The 21745-nt window shown below is 40.7% G+C and overlaps 1 protein-coding gene across 1 annotated transcript in view; it reads left to right on the forward strand.

Moving 5' to 3' along the window:
• Blnk (B cell linker) overlaps nt 1–13082 on the forward strand; it is a 66090-nt gene extending 53008 nt beyond the window's left edge. Inside the window, exons 12-17 of the mRNA XM_051199793.1 lie at nt 1200–1284; nt 1964–1995; nt 4269–4345; nt 5522–5605; nt 7317–7472; nt 12724–13082. Coding sequence (XP_051055750.1) covers nt 1200–1284; nt 1964–1995; nt 4269–4345; nt 5522–5605; nt 7317–7472; nt 12724–12843 — 554 coding nt within the window. The 3' untranslated portion in view covers nt 12844–13082. The remainder of the gene's footprint in view (nt 1–1199; nt 1285–1963; nt 1996–4268; nt 4346–5521; nt 5606–7316; nt 7473–12723) is intronic.
• The last annotated feature ends 8663 nt before the right edge of the window (nt 13083–21745 follow it).

A 21745-nucleotide genomic window follows, 5' to 3' on the forward strand; every position in this document is an offset into this window, starting at 1 on the left:
TGTAATGGGTCCTTGTGATACTAAGAGAGCCCTAAGGCCAGCATAGACCTTGATATCCTGATAGGCACCACAGGTAGCCATGTGTCCCTTCTGCCACAGGTGAGGGAAATGCTCCTTTTCACAGATAGGAAGCAGTTTCACAAGTTCCCAAGGAGTGCTGGCTTTTATCTACCCGCCAGAAATCCTATAGCTTGGGCTCATTTCTGGATATTTGGACAGCCTGCGACAGTTCTGAAAATCAAATTGCTGTAATTATGGGAACTGTTACAGCTCTACCAAAAACAGAGGAGGCGTTTACAAGATGGCAAGGCCCTGGCTAACAGAGGACAGAGACAACATGGTGTGGTCAAAGCTTAAGGCTGCAGGAACCTAATGTGGGCATTGTGCTCCTTTGGGAATTTTTGAGTTTTAAAGAAATAAGCACAAAGTTAGTGTGATAGCTCCAGGTAACCTGCTACACATTTGAGATACCTTTAACAGTTCAAGGCTGGCTTAATGTCAGGGCACCGGGGCTGACCACTTACAGCCCGTGAGTTGCTGATTCTCTTCCTTTGAAGTCCCTGTAGCCTTTTGCTTTTTTAAATGTCTCGGTAGGGAAGTTCTCCATGGGCTTTAACAGAAATGTCTTAGGCTCCGTGGTTATGCTTATTTCCTACCCGCCTCCTCAAGAACATGCTGAGACCCAACTGATAGCAACACTGAAGGATAAACTGGACTTGGATTCAATCAATTTTTCCAAAGAAGTAGATCATTCATAAATCCACCTCTCATCAGCAATAAGTTACTTAAACTACATCTCATGACTAATCAAGATGCAGGAAGGTGTGGTAACAGCTGAAGGGAGGCTAACAGAAAGCAGTGAATGAGCTATGCAGAGGTTGTCGAGCCTGTTCATCCCAGACACTTGCAGTCTAGCACCCAGGCTTCTGTCTTCATGTACACTGCTGAGGGAGGCGCACAGAGGTACCAGCATGGCCAAGCTGTTACCAGCATGGCAACACGGCCAAGAGGCGGTCATTGTCCTAAGAGCACACACGTACCAAGAGTGACAAGTACACAGACTGAGAACTCCTCAGAAGACAGGGTATTGGGAAGACATCTGACCAAAGAGGGTCCTACACAACTGATGTGGCTGGATTTGGGGATGGGGACAGATGATATTTCACTTTTATACTAATGTGAGACCTCTCCTAATCCAGAAAAGCCTGTCCCTGCTGAACGCCACCGAGGATCTAGTCACAGACAAGACACTGTACAGTCATCAATGTTCCCTCCCACCCAGAAGTAAGAACCCTTCCATTTACTCACTCATTCATTCATTCTTTTACAAATATTTTCATTTTGATTTTGTTTTTATGCATATATGTGAATATATGTTGCATGTGTGTGAAAAGGCTATCTGATCTCCTGGAGCTGGAGTTACATGGTTGTGAGCCATCCACACTAGGGACTGAACTCAGGTTCTGGAACAATAGGAAGCAACCACCTCTCCTACCCCGGCTTGCCTGGCTGTGTGCACATTGCCTTCCTGATGATATACACAGCCAGGCTGCCCTTTAACTCCTGTCTCAGCCTCTAGAGTGTGGGGTTATAGATGATGAGCTAGCTCTTTTCACAGCAGTAGAATCTTTCCCTTTCAAAACAAGTTTCTTCTTGTTGCTATGGAAATTCATTTTCATACAAGGTCACACAAGGAATCATGTTTCATCACTTCTTAATTAAATCTGGAAAGGTGTTAGCAACCTAAGAAACTGTAGAATTTCAGAGATCTACTCTTCAGGTCTTATCTAAAATATAGCACTTCAGTCAAGGCTCCTCCCTCTTCAAAGCTAAAGGGGAAATCTTGGTTTTCCAAAACTTTTGTTGCCCCTCCCATCTTTAGATCTCATTATCCTTTGGTGTGGGTTCTCCAGATTTTGTACTGTGCTCTGCCTTTTACTTAACCTGCATTTCTACCTTTCAGACCTATCCATCAGAAGCCCGTTCCTCTGCCACGTAAGTACAATGAAATCATAACGGCTGTCTTAGTTAGGGTTTCTATTGCTGTCAAGAGATGCCATGACCTTGGCAATTCTTATAAAGGAAAACATTTAACTGAGTTGGCTGCTTGTAGTTCAGAGGTTTAGCCCCATGGCAGAGAGCATGATGGCATGGTGCTGGCTGCATCCTGATCAGAAGGCAACAGGAAGTGGACTGTGACACTGGGAGGAGCTTGAGCATAAGAGTTCTCAAAGCCCGTCCTCGACAATAACATACATCCTCCAGCTAGACCACACCTACTCAAACAAAGCCACACCTCCTAATAGTGTCCCTTCCTATGAGCTTATGGGGGCCAATTACATTCCAACTGCCACAAAGGTCAACCCCAGGTGGAGGTTAGGGTCAGGTGTGGGAGCTAACAACGCTGTCACTTCCGCTATACAGCCCCAGTGTCTTCTCTTATTTGCTTCCTTGTCTGTAAACTAGGGCCAAAGATATTTACTTTGTAGTGTGACTTTGAAAGGTAAACATTTCCAATCTTTAGTACTGGTTGAACATTTACTTATCAGTGAGGGCTGCCATCTTAGAGGGGGTGGTCTGGGGATGTTTCTTCTGAGATGGGGTCCCCCAGGTCCTGCCACAAAAAGTGAGGCAGAGACAATACGTAGAAAACAGAGGTGTCTCAGCACATATTCACGACTCTAAAAGTGTTAGTCTTCGTACTCCCCTGACTGGCGACCCTCAGAAGTCAGCCAGCACCCTGGGAGTACTGCTGTCCTGAAGCCACCCCAGTGAAGCTGCCTTCTGGCTCATTGTTCTCAAAAGGACTTGTGACTCACAACGCTGCGTGAACATAGTTGCTTACTTCTCCATTGCTCAACCCTTTGAAGTCCAGGTTCCAGGAAGGCGGGACATTTTGCTACTTTATTCAACTGTGTGTGTGTGTGTGTGTGTGTGTGTGTGTGTGTGTGTATGTATGTGTGTGTGAAATATAAATATATATATATATATATATATATATATATATATATATATATATATATATCCCAATGCCTAGATCCACATTAGGCACACAAGAATGAATGAATGAATGAATGCACCTGAGTGTTTTCTGTATTTCATGTGTTTCTACAGTCAGTCTACAAACAAGGGAGTTTTTGTTTTAATGCAAGAATTCTTAAGCATTTTCACTTTGATATCACTTTTAATACTTCTAAAATTCACTGAAGAACCAAATAATTTTGGTTTTAAACATTTCTTCCTACTGATAATAAGTATATTATAAATTAAAGCTATTGATGAAGGAACATGGAAGAGAGATGCCCAAAATACTTTTTATGTGTTCATGAAAATGAACCTGTATGGGGGGAGGGCCTAGACCCTACTGCAAATGACTTGATATATTTTGATGATCCCTCCTAGAAGGCCTCGCCTTACCTGTGGAGTGGGGGAGGGAGTGGGATAGGAGGGGGTGGGGGGCATGGGAGGGAGGGAACTGGGATCAATATGTAAAATTTAAATATATATATATACCCTGCATAACAAAATAAAATTAATTAAATAAGTTAACAAATAGAATACATTCAGCAGGCAGCTGTAAGTTAGAGCGGTAGGTGTGTGGACTGACTATTCCCTAGTTTTACATGTGTATATGTCTCAAAATAGAGTATAAAGAGATTGCTTCTTATTATCAAAGCTTAAAAAACAAAAACTGGGAAGTAACCCATTTCAAAATTATATAAAGTTGTTATACACTAACATAAGAATGTTCATGAAAACTATTTCAAACCAAATGCATGTGTGTGGGGGGTTTGTTGTATATTTGTGTGTGTGTGTTTGTATATGCATATTTGTGTGTGAGTGTGTATAGAGTAACACTGGGTTACATTTTATAAATCTTATTTATTTCTGAGACAGGGTCATATGGGTAGTCCAGGCTGGTCTTAAACTTGTGATCCTCCTGCCTTCCAGTAGCTGGTATTACAGCTTGCTTACCAGGTTCTACTCGACAGAACTTTTAAACGCCTAGAGCCAACCGTCCATTGCTGTGCTTCTCTTGTTGAACAGCAAGAAGAAAACACAGGTTTTAAAAAAATAGGTATTTACCAAAAAGCAAAGACCTCTCATACCTCTAGAAAGATCTTGGGGATTTCAAGGGGTCCTGAGGCCACCTCTGAACAGCATTGTCATAAGGACTTTTCGCTTCTGCGTGTGGTCCCCAGGCTCGCTCAGTAGTGAAACTGCACAGAAATGAGGAAAGATTAATGGACTTGTCAAATCTCTTTCAGGGTTTCCAGAAGGGGGGAGCCCAGCTGTAGATGGACCATTATGTAGTTTGTCATCTAATTCCACTTTTGCAGACCAGGTACGATGTCATCAGACTGTTTGCAGTGAACTCTGGGAAAGGCCATGTCTTCTGAGAAGACAATTTGAAGGAAGACTGAGGGTAGAGTCTGGATTTTAACTAAGCTGATCTGATGGATACAGAATGTCCTGTTTTCTCAGTGACTAAGAAAGACCTTGCCCCATTTTCTATCCCAGATACCCTGAATAGCAGTTAGTGCTTCTTTAAAATCGTGAGGGAATGTGTTGTTTTTGTTGTTACTCCTCTCACATAGATTTTATTTAAACTTTATAATTTCCTCAGAATAGACCTGTGGAGGCTTACGATGTTAAAGCCCGTATCAAACAGAACAGCATAAAAACGACAGAGAAAGGACCCTGTGTGCCCTTGAATAAGTCTGTCTGAGCTTAGGCAAAACGTGAAGATGACAAGGGAGCAGATCCTTATTTGTCAAAATCAAGTAAGATGATATTACAGAAACACCGGCAGCAATTGGGAGAAATAGCTTGCTTGGTAAATAAAGTGTTTGCTGCACAAGCGTAAGGATTTGAAAACCATCTCCAGAAGCAACAAACAGAACAAAGAAAACAGCGAAAAAGGAGTGTAATGCTGTGTGTTTGTAATCCCAGCACTGGCAAGACAGAAACAGTAGACCCCTGGGGTGGGCTGGTCAGCCAGCCTAGCTTAATCTTTGAGCCCAGTGAGAGATGCTAACTAAAAAAAAGTGGACAGCTCCCGAGGAACAGCATCAAATGTTGATATCTGGCAGGTGTGCACCCCTGCTTACATTCACACATGTGCGTGCGCACGCGCGCGCGCGCACACACACACACACACACCTACGCGCATATGAACACACACTCTGAAATTATGAAGCACTCTACAAAGCTTCAAGAATAAGAGCACAATGAGAAAACGATATATAATTCATTCAGGAGGAAGAATAGTCCAGGAACCTAGTGAGGTTCATTTATGTTTTAGGACTAAATTTAGCAGCTAATTCCAAGGGGGAGTGGGTTAGCCATGCAAGCCTTGTGGTTGGACAAAGGAAACACAAAATTCGTTTTAACATCACTGGTGAACATGTTGATGAACATCACTAGTGACTGGTCTTGCATAACTGGCCGTTTAAGCTCCTCCCCTAAATGCGCATGTACTTTGAGGACCAGCTCAAGTTTCATGATGCCTGTCTCACAGGAGGCTGAACTTCAAGGAAAGCCCTGGTATGCTGGTGCCTGTGATCGCAAGTCTGCTGAAGAGGCCCTGCACAGATCCAACAAGGTTTGGACATCTAAAAACCCCACACTGTGGAGCTCAATCCAATTAAGTAATTGCAGGGGTGCAGGCGCAGGGCTATTTCTCTGTGCTTTCTCCTCTCTTGAGCCCACCCATTTTGCTCTTCCGTCTCCTTCCTATTTACCTTCAATCTCAAGGCTCTGTGGGCTCCACTGCCCCCCCCCCACACACACACACAGGGGAGAAAAGTGAGAGGCAAGGGAGGTCTGGGGAGGACCTGATGTTACAGGAGCCCGGCTTTGGAGTGAGAGAGAATAGGCTCTCTCTCTCTCTCTCTCTCTCTCTCTCTCTCTCTCTCTCTCTCTCTCTCTCTCTCTCACCAACTCAAGCTCTGGAGGAAGCTGCAGTAACTACCTGGGAGTCTATTTTTGAGAGCTTAACATTGGGGGTGGATGGGACAAATCAAGGTTAAAGCTCCCTGTTCACTTCCTCTACTCTCCCATCTTTTAAAAGCCCGAATCCCTGTGGAATTGTGATCAGTCGGCTGGCGAGGATTCCTTTGCTCAGCCTAGCTGGGAATTGTGGTTAGCCTAGAAGTCCTTCTAGGGCTGCCTCCAAGTTGAGGATTTCCTCAATTTTTGCTTCTTTCTTGCCCAGCCCTCATTACTTACGGGAAAAAAAAAATGACACCCTTTTTTTTTGGGGGGGGGGGAGGCAATGCTGCACACCGGGGAAGGGGCCCTGGAGAGAGATAGGATGGGGGAGAGGGTGTGTTTGTGGGGGCCAGTCACAGCTCTGCCTTGATATCAGTCACAGTCACTGAGGCTTGCGTTTTGACCCAACCACTGTCTACCACCTTAGCTAGACCACTAGGGGAAGGACTAACCCCTTGGCCAAGCTGGAAGTGGTTGCAGGGCCATCTAGAGATGAGCCAGGCTTGCCATCACCGCAGCTGGTTCAGTGAGCCCCGGCGGACTCCATCTTCTCCAGAGCCAGGACAGTCAGGGGCAAGCTTTGCAGAGTTGTCTCGAGGTCTCCGTGTCACTCTTCAGTGGTCATCACTGTCTGGCTAACTCTGCTGCACTCCATTTTAAATGCTGTGATTGTCCCCACGGCTTCTTTCGGGTCACACATTAAATCTCTATTCACTTAGTCCCCAGAGATCTTGTAAATTTTGTTCTTTTGTTTCTGAGATAGATTTCTTCAAATTCTTTCCTAAAGCTGGCCACTGTTTATTGAGTTTTTTCTTCCTGTCTTTTGGCCAGGTCTTGCTAATAACATTTTTTTTTAATTTTGTGATACTAAACTATTTCAATAAAATATTTAATACAAATTGGAATATTCTGTTACAGTATTTCTACTTTAACATATTTATGTCTGTTGAGGCAAGCATTTTCTTCAACTAAAAGTTTGAATTCCCAACTTCTACTTCCTTCTTACAGTTCTTTCACAAACATGGGCCCTTGCTCAGAATACTCTAGGTTTGATCTTACTGTGTTCTTTTACATATTTCTAAATCCCAACAAGCATAATACCTCAGGGAACACATTAAATGCTGGCATTGACTTCACTCAAGTTTGTCTGTACATCTGTCTTGTGAACAGTATTCTTGAAAAATAATAAACTAATTCTAATCAATAACAAAAATGTGGAGCTAAATCATCAAAATTTGAAACTAAAATATTCTTCATAAACTGATTTCTAGCTTACAGAAATATAACTAATACTATCACTGTGCTTTACTTTTATTAAACAGGATGGATCATTTCTGATTCGGAAAAGCTCTGGCCACGATTCTAAGCAGCCGTATACACTAGTTGCATTCTTTAATAAGCGAGTATATAATATTCCTGTACGGTTTATTGAAGCAACCAAACAGTATGCTTTGGGAAAGAAGAAAAATGGTGAAGAGGTTAGTAATTATTCTCTTTCTTTCTTCCTTCCTTCCTTCCTTTCTTTCTTATAAAGGAAGGTGTTTAACTGGGGTCTGGCTTACAGTTTCAGAGGGTTAGTGCTATCATCATGGTGGGAGCATGGGGGTAACATAACACTGGAGAAGTAGGTGGAGCTATACCCTGATCTGTAAGCAGAGAGAGCGCAATACTGAGCCTAGTGTGGGTTTTTGAACCCCTGAATCCAGTGACACAACTTCTCCAACAAGTTCACACCTCCCAGTCCTTCTCAAATAGTGCCACCTCTCTAATGACTAAGTATTCAAATGTATAGTTCGGTGGGTGCCAGTCTTACACAAGACACCACACCTATGAGTGGTCCAGAAAGGAACACTTGTTCTCATCTAGAATGATGGATTGGATTTGGATCTGTGGAATAAAAATTGGAGGAAGGAAAAGGAAAAAAGGGTGGAAAGGACAATTTAAACAGAGAAAATAGCACAAGCAAGGTTCTAGTGAAGAGACACTTAAGAGTGAGCGTGGAGGCGCCTTCCTGGAACGCCAGCAGTTGGGAGTTGGAGGTTGGAAGATCGTGAGTTCAGGTCCAGCCCGGGATATAAAGTGAGGCCCTACCTCAACTTTTAAAGTGGAAGAAGATAGGGAGAAAGGAAGGAGGGGATGGAAGAAAGGAGACAGGCAAAACGAAGGAAGAAAGGAAAACAAACATTTTTTTTTGAAGATACTTTCAGAAAGAGCCATACCCTTCCAAATCCAGCATTGTTTGTTTGTTTTTAAAATCACAATTGCTAATGCATTTGTCTTCTCCAATGATGAGGCTGGGATTACATCTTCTTCACTTTTGCCTTTACAGAACTGGAGTAAAATGGCTTACTTTAGTGGACATTAAATGAATGAATTCAACTGTTGGTTGAATGGTTACAGGCAAAATAATGGCATTTGTAGAACAAACCAAATAGCTTTTGCATACTCTTTATTTTGTTTCCTAAAATATGACACACATATTACAACACTATCATGGGGCATCTTGATCATGTTTAGGTATAAGGCTTGACATACATCACCATTTTATAACCCTGATAATAGTACACAACATTCAATTTCATATCCTTCCAGTACTTGTAACTCGTTATTTTCTGGGTTGTTTGTTATAGTAGCCATTGTAATAGGTGCATCATGGTACCTCATTCACATCTCTCTGATAACTAATGTTGTTCAGCATCTCTGCATATGTTTGTTGATCACTTAGATATCACACAGAGCCTTTTATTCAAGTCTTTGTATGCTTTCCAATAAAGGGTTCCAGTTTTTGCTGTTGTTGAGTTTGGAAATTTTTATTTTGTTTTGTTTTTGGTTTTTTGAGACAGGATTTCTCTGTGTATTCCTGGCTACCCTGGAATTCACTCTGTTGACTAGGCTGGTCTTGAACTCAGAGGTCCCCTTGTCTTTGCTTCTAAAATTCTGGGAATTAAAAATGTGCATTTCCACTGCCCCGTTCTGAGTTTGGGAATGTATCAAAATAGTCCCATTTTACTTTGGGTATCCTTTTAACTACTGGTTTTGTTCTCTGATATTGATGCGTCTTGGCCTGTGTTCCTCATGTCACATTCAGGAAATCATTGCCAAATCCAATGTCAACGTTTTCTTATGTGTTTTCTTCTAAGGTTTTTGTAGCTTTCTGCTTTAACTGAAGTCTGTGATAATTATAAAAAAGACAAACTTTTGAATCTGAGAACACTAATCAAGAACAGAATGCGTTGCCATTTAACAAAGTTAAATAATTGTTCTATTTCATTTTCTAGTCATTTAGTTTCCAATTACGTTTGGCTTCACTTCTCCCCATGCCAAACAGACAGAATAATTGTAGTGTGGCATTTGTCACAAGAGTCTCACTGGCAGCCAAAGAGGGTTGGATGGTTGAAGGAGTCTCTGCCTGCTTCCCTCCTGCTGGGAACGCTATCTTAGAAGCCTCATTGAAAATGCTATGAGATGGTGGCAGTGCTATCAAGACAGTCCCAGGAGTGGCTTCCTTTTCAAGTCTCCTCAGGAGTATAGCTCACCTTCTAAAGGCATGAAAATGGGGAACTGGGAGCTGTCCTACTCACAGGTCCTGAAATTTTCTTACATAAACTTTGAACTCTCAGAAAGGCTCCGGGCTTCCTTATTTAAATGAATGAATGAATGAATGAATGAATGAATGAATGAATAAGCCATACTAGTTAGCAAGAATTCTTTAGTTCTTCTTGTCCTAACAGGTCAGCCCGTTTCCTCTGCTCTCAGCATAACCAGCCCCTGGACTAAAATGTGTAGTAGATTATGATTACGGTGTCTGGCAATGCTGAAAATCAACTAAAAATCTTTAAATTATTTGTAAGAAAAAAATTATGTTTTCAGCATAGTGAACATAAAATAGGAAAATGAAAATTTGTGCTTCTTAATATCAACTATGCACTTATTTCAAAAGATTGTTTCTCTACTTTTTTTTAAAACTTCCTCTCTCATATATTATATTCCAACCTCAGTTTCCCCTTCCTCCATCCTCCCAGTCAGCCCCCCCATTTCTCTACTTCTATTTGTGTAGAATACAATATACAGGGCCAATAAATAGCTAGTCAACTAAGTGTTTAACTGTTCATACAGTTGTTTTGGCTTGCATAGTATGTGCATAGTATATTCATAGTTCATTCACAGTATGTGCATAGTACATTAACCTCAGGCTTTGATGAGTGCTCTATTTTATTGTCCATGGAATGCTGAGTCGCTAAAGCAGTTACTTTCTGTACATATGTGGAAATCTCAAACACTGAATTAATATGACCATAAATAGAGAGAACTGGGGGAAAGCAACAGCTGAACGATCGCCAATTCATCTTGTATTTAAACCACAAATGTGCTTCAACTCCATTTCTATCAGAATTCCAGCTCAATTCAGATCCTCTTCTGTGTTTCTTAAGTTTGGAGCACACTTTTTTAAAACTTGGAATTCAGCGTCAAACAACTTGTTTTTGCTCATCTCCTAGCTCTTTCATTTTCAGATCTCTGACTGTTTAGTTTGGCAACATTCTGTGCCTTCTCCCTGCTTTCCTGCCCCTCCCCAAATGAATGTATCATGGCATTTCTCACAGAGGAATTCCACTGGCAATTGCAGAAGCACTGAGTGGCTGCAGAGAAGGAGGCCATAAAAGTGAAAGCGTGTCCAAGTCCCTACCACTTGCCTTTCCTCCACAGCCCAACTTTCAGATGGCCAACCATCTAAAATGCAACTGTATTTTATTTGAGAAGTTGTCAAGTATTATGAATATATTTTTATCAATATGCATATCTTGGAAGTCATCCAAACAACCGATAAAACTTTTAAATTGCTTTGTACCAGATGGTTATCTGTACTGAAGAAGTTAAGGGACACAGTAAAGTCAATGGATTCTAGTTCCATAAGCCATAAAAGTATTGCAAACCAATTACTCTAAAAATGATAAATGTACTTATTGATGAGTGTTAAGTTAACTTTTGTATACTTAATGCATTTTATTCCATGGTGTGTAGTATATTTATTTAGTCTTTCATTTAAAACTTGGATCGTTTTTCAAAACACACCTTCTGGCACCCTTAAATCAAGACTTATAGACATGGGAGATTCAAATATAGAAAGATTAATGTGTATGGTGGGAGTAGAACATGAAAAGAAACTTTATTATTGCTTTGTCATCAAGTTAACTCTAAGTTTACAAGCCATCAAGTATGGATAGAAATAAGAGGATTCACAAAGCTCCCCTTTCTTGTTGAGGAAAGAAAAGAAGTTATAAATGCATCTAGGAAATCAATTTTCCGGGGACTGAATCCTGAGTAACTTATTATATCAATTATCTTTCAGTTGGCTTCTATCATTATAACAAAAATACCTAACACAACCAACTTACAAAGATAAAATGTTTATATTGACAAGTTTTGAAGTTCTTAGTCCATAATAGATTGTCCGTACTCTTTTGGACCCCATGGCAAGTCAGTGCATCATGGAAGAGTGAAATTACTCCCAAGACAGAAGGACCAGGGTCTCACAATGCCCTCAAGGGCACATCCAGAATGAAGGAAAGACTTCCAGTGAGGCCTGCTACTTAAAGGTCCCCTAACATACCTGGCACTGCAGGAATCTTGCCTTTGGTACAGTGGGGTTGCATATCAGATAGCCTGCATATCAGATTTTGACATTATAGTTCATAACAGTAGCAAATTACAGTTATAAAGTGGCAGTGAGAATAGTTTTATGGTTGGGGGTCACCACAACATGAGGAACTACATGAAGGGCTGCAGCATTCGGAAGGTTGAGAACAACTGCTTTAACACATGGACCTTGTACGCCATTACAAATAATTTGTGTAGTTGGAGGTTTCTCTTGTCCCACCCACCAGATCCCAAATAACCACTCTAAGACTTACATTAATTATAATTGTTTGTTCAATGGCTCAGGCTTCTTACTGACTAGCTCTACATATAAATTAACCCATTTCTAATGTTCTATATTTTATTATGATGGCTGTGGCTTGTTACCTCACATCTTGCTTCCCTGGTGGCTACATGGCGTCTCCCTGACTTGGCTTTCTTTCTCTCTGTAACTCTGTTGGGGTTTTCTGCCTAGCTATATTCTGCCTGGCCATTGGCCAAAACAGCTTTAGTCATCAAGCAGTAAAAGCAACACATATTCATAGCATTCAGAAGGACACCTCACATCAAATTTGTGTTTTGTGAGAGACATAGAGAAGTCTATGACATGGCAGTTTCATGTTTGCCAATAAGCACTGATTTTTAATTCATTATTTTCAAGACAGGGTTTCTTTGTGGCTGTTCTGAAATTCACTCTGGGCTCATCCTGTCTGGGATCAAGGGTGCTCCAACACACCCAACTCAGAAGCAAATGTTTAAACTCATTTAGCAAAACATTTAAAAAATATTACATCCCAATCCGTGAGGTAACTTGAGGTATTCTAATTGAAGCTATCCATGGGGCTTTGGTCTTACTAAATACAGGCACGTCCAGAGCCTATCACCCTGCGGGCTCCAGCCTTTGTTAAACTAGATGGACACTTCTGAGCTGAGTATCAATTAAGACCCAATAATAGTGAACACTTAGAGAAACAAGAGGGGAGAGGAGAGAGGAGGGAAGGAGAGCAGAGGAGAGGGGAGGGGAGGAGAGGAAAGGCACAGAGCATGGAGGTAAACATAAACAGATGTTAATTCTCGCAAGTTTTCCTTCCCTAGTACTTTGGAAGTGTTGTGGACATCATCAAGAACCATCAGCACAACCCCCTGGTTCTTATTGACAGTCAGAATAACACAAAGGATTCTACAAGACTGAAATATGCTGTGAAAGTTTCATAAAGAAAGAGACATCGATACCACTGTTCCAGATCTTTACCCCGTTTCTTCTTTTGAGAAAACTTCACATTCTGGATGTGAACCCTCAGCAATAACAGAGAAGACGAATGAAGGCCACTGAGGTGGTAAACTTCACTCCTTCATAAGATGCTCACGTGAACTTTTCTAGTGCCCAATCTGATGAAGAAATAACTGGGGAAGTTCAATTATTATGCTACTAATATTCTCCAAATAAATGTATTTAAAAGAAACAGGTGTAATGAATTTTCAGTCATGTAAAAACCAACAACGCTGTGTTTTTAGCTGAGAAAGTTGTACTCTCAGATGCAGCCAAGCTGCAGGTCTGTCGGCAATCACTGCACCTGAATGTAGCAGGGCTGTCCGCCACTGGTGCTTGACAGCTATGTCTTATTAAACTCTTCTTCTTTTTCACAGAGGGTCTCACTGTGTAGCTCTGGCTGTCCTGGAACTCTCTTTCTCTGGCCTCAAACTCACAGAGACCCACCTGACTCTGACTTTGAAGTGCTGGGATCAGAGGTGTGCCCCATCATACCCAGTTTTAGTTAAACAGCATGGCGTGCTTTTATGTGTCAGTTTCATGACTACTAAGTTATGGGTTGAATTGTGCAAGGCCTTATGGATAAAGTCAAGTTGAGATGGGGTCAGGAAGGTACCCACCAGGCAACCTGTTCCTTCTGAGGGAAAGAGCTGTGAGTACAGCTGTAGCCTTGCATAGCGAGAAGGCTGTGGAGAGGCATCAGAGGAGAGCACCATGTGGAGATGAGGGACTGGCTTGTATGCTCATGAACTGAGGGTTACTAACGATGGCTGCAAAAACAGCAAAAGCCAAGCAAGGGCGAGGGCAGATCCCTACCCTGCCCCCCCCCCCCCCCGCCAGGTTCAGGAGGAAACATCGGCCCCTTTACACCTTGGCTTTAGACTTCAAGCATCCAAAACTGGGAGTCAGTGAGTTGGATTGTAGTTGTCTGTGATAATAACAGCCCTGTGAAATTAATACAATTCACAGACCCTTTTTACAATGAAATCCTACTGTGTATGTACACAGAAGATGTGAAGATTTGGATAGAACGTGTTTTCCCTTTTACAAAGACAATGGGATTGCTTGGAATGTACTAGAAAGAACAATTCACAATTAAGGAAGACTGAGGCAATCTTTTACAAAGAGCACCTGCTGATGACAGGAAGTACGGGCATCCTCTGTGTTTTGCTCAGTGCTACATGGAAATACTTTTTACTGTAAGTAAATCTTCATTCTTCATTTTGTTGCTGCAGTGATCCTTGTTCTCAGAATGGCCTCTTTCGCTCTGTTCCCATCTGTCCTCCAGGTGACACATTCCAACAAGATGAGGAAGCATGGCTTGTTTTTTAAAAATTACATATGTATATGCAAATCCATAGTAATTTAATATTCAGCACTGCTGTGATGGGGCCCTTGGAGCCAAAGCTGGGACCCATAAGCCAGTCTCTGCAGAGGGATCCTCTCCTCTCCAATGTTGGTAGAAATATCCTGCCTAACATGCTAGTGCCCCGCCCACCTCCCCAAAAGAGCCCATTGGAGGGTAGGAGAGCCTATGTGCTTCCCAAAAGCCTGCCCTCTGCAGGTGGGACCCTCAATGAAGTTAGAATGGGATCTCCAAGAGATCCCATTAGTTTCATCTATGATCTTCTTTTCTTTTCTCTCCTTTCCTTTTTGTTTGTTTGTTTGTTTGTTTGTTTTTGTTTTATTGAGACAGGGTTTCTTTGTGTAACAGCCCTGGCTGTCCTGGAACTCACTCTGTAGACCAGGCCTCAAACTCACTGAGATCCACCTGCCTCTGCCTCCCAAGTGCTGGGATTAAAGGCACGCGCCACCACCGACCAGCGTGTCTATGATTTTCAATGCTTCATAAGCAAGTCATTTGTTCACAGAGAAATTCCCAGGCAAGCTAGCTGATGGGGTGGGAGGGACACAGCGGCTGATGGCAGCATCCCAGTCCCCCGTTTTCTGTTTTAAGGATGCCAAAAAGCAGATTGCTGCTGTGGCAACAGAAAGAATGCAAACTCGTGCCAGCGGGCAGCAAAGATTGAAAGGCTGTGGCCATCACAAGCCTGCCTACCCTTTGCTGAAATGAGCCATTTATAGCCTGAGTTTTATGACCTTGAACCCTGGGAGATAACTACTTCATGGCAATGGGGACAAGTTTGACTGAGAATAGAGTGGATTGATGTGAAGCAAAACTAGTCATGTGTGATGCATGATTTTAGAGCTGGACCGAACTCAAAATGACCTGAAGATGGTGTATAACTCAACCTCTAGGTAAAGGTGAGGATGCTTAGAAAAACTGTAAAAGTCTGCTCTGTGAAGTTCCGGTGCAACGAATGCCTCTGGCAACGGCTCCATCTGTCACAAGGGAGACATTATTGGCTTCAGAGTGGACAGCTCTGGTATCCTGCTTTCTGGCATGCTAGTAGGCATGCTTCTTCTTAGTCCTGTTAACATCAGCTTTTACATGCATGAATCAACTTCTTTCTAGTAACAACACAGACTAGACAAAGCTACATCTTAATACACCTACAACTTAGTTATGCATATTACATATTAACTCTCAGACCCCAAGCTAAAATCTCCTTTGCAGAGATAAAAACTGATTTGTGAAAAAGTTGCCAAGAAGACCTCAAAGGTTTTCATCTGTTATCTGTGAGGTTTGATTTTTTTTTTTTTTTTGTAGCTACAAAGTTCTTTGAATCTCATGAAAGCCATTACTGGTCTTCACCCAAGAAGAAAAGTACATTTAGATACATACATAACAACCTACCAATTTTCTCCAGGTTCCTGCACCCGAGGGATTCTCCATGAACACAACACCCTAAGATCCAAGGTTTTAGGCCCATGACTCACATCCTTCTTAAACTTTAATGCATCAAAATGGGTAGAACATTATATACCAAAGAACTCAACAAGCCTAACATACTTTCTTCAGTGAGTGGAAGCAGGCAGTGATGGGTGTTAGTACAGGTACAGGGCTTCTGGAGTGATGCTTTAAATGCAACCCCAGCTTCTGTGTCCATAGACTGTGTGAACTTGGCTTGCCCATGCATAAGATGGAGATGTTAATACAGTTTATCTTACAGGATTGTTCAAAGAATGTATTAAAGTTGTATAAATTCAAGAGTGTGAATTACCATTGTTATAAGCAGACCACAGTCACTGAGCCTGCTGTGTGTCAGTGAGTACAAATGTTAGGCACATGGAATATGGGAATAAATCATTTTACATCTTTGGAGGCACCCAAATAACCAGTCAGATACTCCAATCTAGAGTTCTCATTTTATAAAAGCATCAAGCAGGATTTTTAATTCAGGAATTACTGTCACCTTATCCTGACACATACCTCTGGTGAATTGTCCTCTTCCACCAGAGGACAGACCAGCATCCTGAACCCCAGGTAAAACTGCCCCTCACCCCACCCATGCTTGCCCAACATAACTCCAACTGCCCTTTCTCTCATCACAGTATCCTTGCCCACACCTCTGGTGGAAGCCTTTTACCCTATCAGAGACCATGCCAGCTCCCTGAAAACTAAATAAGCCACTCTCCCATCCCCTTATCTGTCTGCACTCTCCCAGTTTAGCCCCAAGTACACCTCCTCTTCATGTCACCTTATCTGCACCCACACACATCTGGGAGAAACCTCCTACTCATCAGAAACCAGGTCAGCATCCTAAACCCTAGAGGTCAGACCAGCAAACTCCCTGAAAACCACTCAGAAGCCATGCCAGGATCCTGACCCCCAGAAGACTCCCAGCCATGTCAGAGACCTGCACATAGCCAGAACTCCAGAACATGGGCAGCAAACTCCTGCTGGACCAGAGGCCATGCAGGCCATCTGAAGTCCAGCTTCCAATGCAGGAAGAGACCCTTTACTCAACCACAGGCCATAGCAGCTAGAAGACCAGAGAGGAACCAGAAACCAAGGAAGAAAATACCTGTGCAACAAAGACAAATCTAGGAATTGGCACAAAGACCTATAATCACTCCAAATCCAGATGCCTAAACCTAAATATAAGAACACAAACAACACCCAGGTGGTGATGGCAGCACATGCCTTTAATCCCAGCACTTGGGAGGTTGAGGCAGAAGCAGAGGCAGGCAGATCTCTGAATTCAAGACTATCCTGGTCTACAGAATGAGTTCCAGGAAAGAATGCTGTCTTGAAAAAACAATCGACCAACCAAACAAACAAACAAAACCAAACCATTAGCAATAGCTGGGGTAATATGTCACCCAGCCATCCCACGATGGTAAGCCCTGAGTATTCCAACATAGCTGAAGCCCAAAAATACAACCTTAAAGTCAACTTTATGATGACCATAGAGGTCCTTGAAGAGAAAATGAATAAATTCCTTCAATAAATTGAGTAAAAGGCAATAAAAAAATTGGGGGAAATAAATAAATCTCTTCCAGAATGTCAAAAAGAGCAAGAAAAAAAACTAAACAGTTGACAGAAATGCATAAAATTGTTCAAAACCTGAAAATGGAAATATAAGCAAGCAGTAAAGAAAACACAAACTAAGGGAATTCTATAAATGGAAAATCTAGGTAAGCAAACAGGAACTACAGATGCAAGCATTACCAACAGAATACAAGAGAGAATCTCAGATGTTGAAGACATGATCCAAGAAATAGATACATCAGGAAAAAAAATGTTAAATATAAAAAATGCCTGACAAAAAACATCCAAGAAATCTGGGACACTATGAAAAGATCAAACCTAAAAATAAAAGAAATAGAAGGAGAGGAATCCCATCTCAAAGACCCCAAAAATATTTTTAATAAAATCATAGAAGAAAAATTTCCTACCTTAAAGAAGAACATGACTATAAATGTACAAGAAACTTATAGAACACCAGATAGATTAGACCAGAAAAGAAAGACCACTTACCATAATAATCAAAATGCTAAACATACAAAACAAAGAATATTAAAAGCTGCAAGAAAAAAAGGCCAAATAACATGTAAAGAATGGCATATTAGAATTAGACCCAATTCTCAGTGAATACTTGTTAGGAGTAGGTTTTTTCCTGTAGCCGGTCTGGTCCCACCACCACGCCAGCCCCAAATAACACACAGAGACACTGTATGATATATAATTCCGTTGGCCTGTTACTTATCAGCTAGCTGTCTTAAGTATTAACCCATTTCTATTAATCTAAGTGTTTCCACGTGGTCTCACTCCAGTGTTACGGGAGAGAGGGGCTGGTGTTCTGCTTTCTCCAGTCTCTACATGCTGACTCCTTACTACTTCCTCTTTCCTCCTAGTCTCCTTGTCCTGCCCGTCTCGCTTTCCTATTGGCCAACAGTGCTTTATTCATTAACCAGTAAGAGAAACATATTTATAGAATGACATCTCCCATCATCTCCTCTTTTCTGTCTAAAATATAAAGAAGGATTTTAACTTTAACATAGTAAAATATATCACACAGCAGTTATCAAATAAGAATCACAGTTAACAATATTTAGTCCATTAACATTTAGTAAGATTTAAATATTTTATCATCTATCCTATCTTTGTAAGTCTAAAGTTCTATATGTAACTTATCTTTAATCCTAACTAAAGAAAACTATAACCTAACTGTCTTCAACTCCTTCAAAGACCATAGAAGGTTAATATATAAATTCTAGAAATGATAGAGACAACTCACTGCCTTGGTCTATGCTGCCATCCAGCAGCATGCTGCCGGCTTGGAGATGTGGTCACTGCCATTGCCAGTTCTCATACACACCAATAAATTGTTAGCAGCACTTCTGGAAAGCCGCGCGGTTTTTTGCCGCTTATGCTGAGTCAGGAAACCTCCCTTAAAGGAGCCACGGAAATCTTTGCTTATCTCTCACAAAACAGAGTAAATCTTTGCTTATCTCTCACAAAACAGAGTCCAACCCAGAAAAATGCTGTTAGCAAGAAGCCTTGCTTGTCTTTGTTCTTTTGTTTCTAAAACCCTTTTTTAAGCTTTTGTTAAATTTTAAGTGGAAGTTTTTATTAGCCACATTGTTATGAGTAGGTTCTTCCTGCCAGCCTGGACACGCAGCCACGCCAGCCCCAAATAATACACAGAGACGCTGTATTAGATATAATTCTGTTGGCCAGTTACTTGTTTCTTATCAGCTAGCTCTGTCTTAATTATTAACCCATTTCTATTAATCTAAGTATTTCCACGTGGTCTCATCTTACCGGAGAGTGGGTCTGGCGTCTGCTCTCTCTAATCTCTCCATGCTGACGACTTACTACTTCCTCTTTCCTCCTAGTCTCCTTAGTCCCTCCTGTCTTGCTTTCCTATTGGCCAACAGTGCTTTATTCATTAACCAGTAAGAGAAACATATTTACAGAATGACATCTCCCATCAGATATTCTAAAAGCCAGAGGGCTGGGACAGATAAGCTGTAGACTCTAAAAGACCATAGATGCCAACCCAGGCTACTATAGTCAGCAAAACTTTCAATCACCATAGATGGAGAAAATAAGCTATTCCATGATAAAGTCAAATTTAAACAATATCTATCTGCAAATCCAGCCCTACAGAAGGACTAGAAGGAAAACTCCAACCCAAAGAGGATAACTACACCCTCAAAAATACAGGCAATAAATAATTTCACACCAGCATAACCCCCCACAAGGAAAACACACACACTACCACCATCAACTAAAAAAAAAAAAAAAAAAAAAAAAAAAAAAAAAAATAACAGGAATTAACTATCATTGGTTGTTGACATCTATTAATATCAAAGGACTCAATTCCCCAATTTAAAAAGAAACAGACTAACAGAATGAGCATGAAAAAAAGATCCATTCTTCTGCTGCACACAAGAAACATGCCTCAACTTTAAAGACAGACATTACCTGGAGTAAAGGGTTGGGAAAATATGTTTTAAGCAAATGGCTCCATGAAGTCAGCTGATGTGGCTATTCTAATATATAACAAAATAGACTTCAAACCAAAATTAATCAAAAGAGGTAGGAAGGACACTTTATACTCATCAAAGGAAAAAGTTTACCAAGATAACATCTTATTTTCCAAAATCTATGCCCCCCAAACACAAGGGCACCCATGTTTGTAAAGCAAACACTATGTAAGCTTAAATCATACATCAAATCCCACATGTTAATAGTAGGAGATTTCAATAACCTACTTTCACCAATGGACAGATCATCCATACAAAAATTAAACAGAGAAACATTGGAGTTAACAGACATTATGGCCCACATGGACCTGAGATACCCACAGAACATTTCACCCACCCAAACACAAAACAATACACTTTCTTCTCAGCAGAATATTCTCCAAAATTGACCACATACTCTGTCACAAACCAAATCTCAACAGATACAAGAAAAATTGAAATAACCCCCTACATCCTATCAGACTGCCATGGATTAAAGCAACAGAAACATCAGGAAGCCTACAAACTCATGGAAATGGAACAATTCCCTACTGAATTACTACTGGGTCAAGGAATAAAAACCAAAAAGAAATTAAAGACATCCTACAATTCAATGAAAATGACCCACATCATACCCAAACTTATGGGCCACAATAAAAGCAGAGATAACAGGAAAGTTCATAGCACTAAGTACCTTCATAAAAAAATTTGGAGAGATTACATACTAGGAACTCCAGTATACCTGGAAACTCTAGAACAGAAAGAAGCAAACACACCTAAGAGGAATAGAAACTAGGAAATAATCAAACTGAGGGCTGAAATCAATAAAATAGAAACAAAGAGAACAATACAAAGAATCAATGAAACAGAGTTGGTTCTTTAAAAACAATCAACAAGATAAACAAACCTTTATCCAAACATCCAAACTAACTGAAAAAACAGAGAGAATATCCAAATTAACAAAATCAGAAATGAAAAGGAGAACATAACAACAGAAACTGAAAAAATACAGAAAATCATTAGATTAAACTTCAAAAATCTGTACTCCAAAAATTGGAAAATCTAAAAGAAATGGGCAAATTTCTTGATAGGTACTACTTACCCAGTCAGATAAACAATTAAATAGACCTAAAGCCTCCTAAAGAAATAGAAGCAGTTATTAAAAGTCTCCCAACCAAAAAAAAAAAAAAAAACTCAGGACCAGATTGTTTTAGTGCAGAATTCTACCAGACTTTCAAAGTAGAGCTAATATCAATATTCTTCAAATTATTCCACAAAATAGAAACAGAAGGAACATTGCCAAATTCTTTTTATGAGGTCACAGCTAGCCTGATACCCAATCCACACAAAGATTCAACAAAGAAAGAGAATTACAGAGCAATTTCCCTCATGAACATTAATGCAAAACACTCAATAAAATACCAGAAAATCAAATCCAATAACACATCAAAAAGATCATCCACCATGATCAAGGCTTCATCCCAGAGATGGTTCAACATATGAAAATCAGTAAATATAGCCCACCATATAAACAAACTGAAAGGAAAAAAAAAAAAAACATGATCATCTCATTATATGCTGAAAAAGCTTTTGACAAAATCCCAAACCCCTCCATGATAAAAAATATTGAAGAGATCAGGGATACAAGGGACATACATAACCTTGGTCTCTCTCACACACAAAATATACAGCAAGTCAACAACCAACATCAAATTAAGTGGAGAGAAACTCAAAGCAAGTCCACTAAAATCAGGAACAAGATGAGGCTGTCCACTCTCTGTATCTATTTAATATAGTACGTGAAGCTCTAGCTAGAGCAATAAAACAAAAGGGTACAGATTGGAAAGAAGAAGTTGAAGTATCATTATTTGTAGATGGTATAATTGTATACATAAGCAGGCCCAAAAATTCTTCCAGGGAACTCACATAGCTGATAAACCCTTTAATGAAGTGGCTGAATACAAAATT

The sequence above is a fragment of the Phodopus roborovskii genome, unplaced genomic scaffold (assembly GCF_943737965.1).
Source record: "Phodopus roborovskii unplaced genomic scaffold, PHOROB, whole genome shotgun sequence".
NCBI lineage: Eukaryota > Metazoa > Chordata > Mammalia > Rodentia > Cricetidae > Phodopus > Phodopus roborovskii.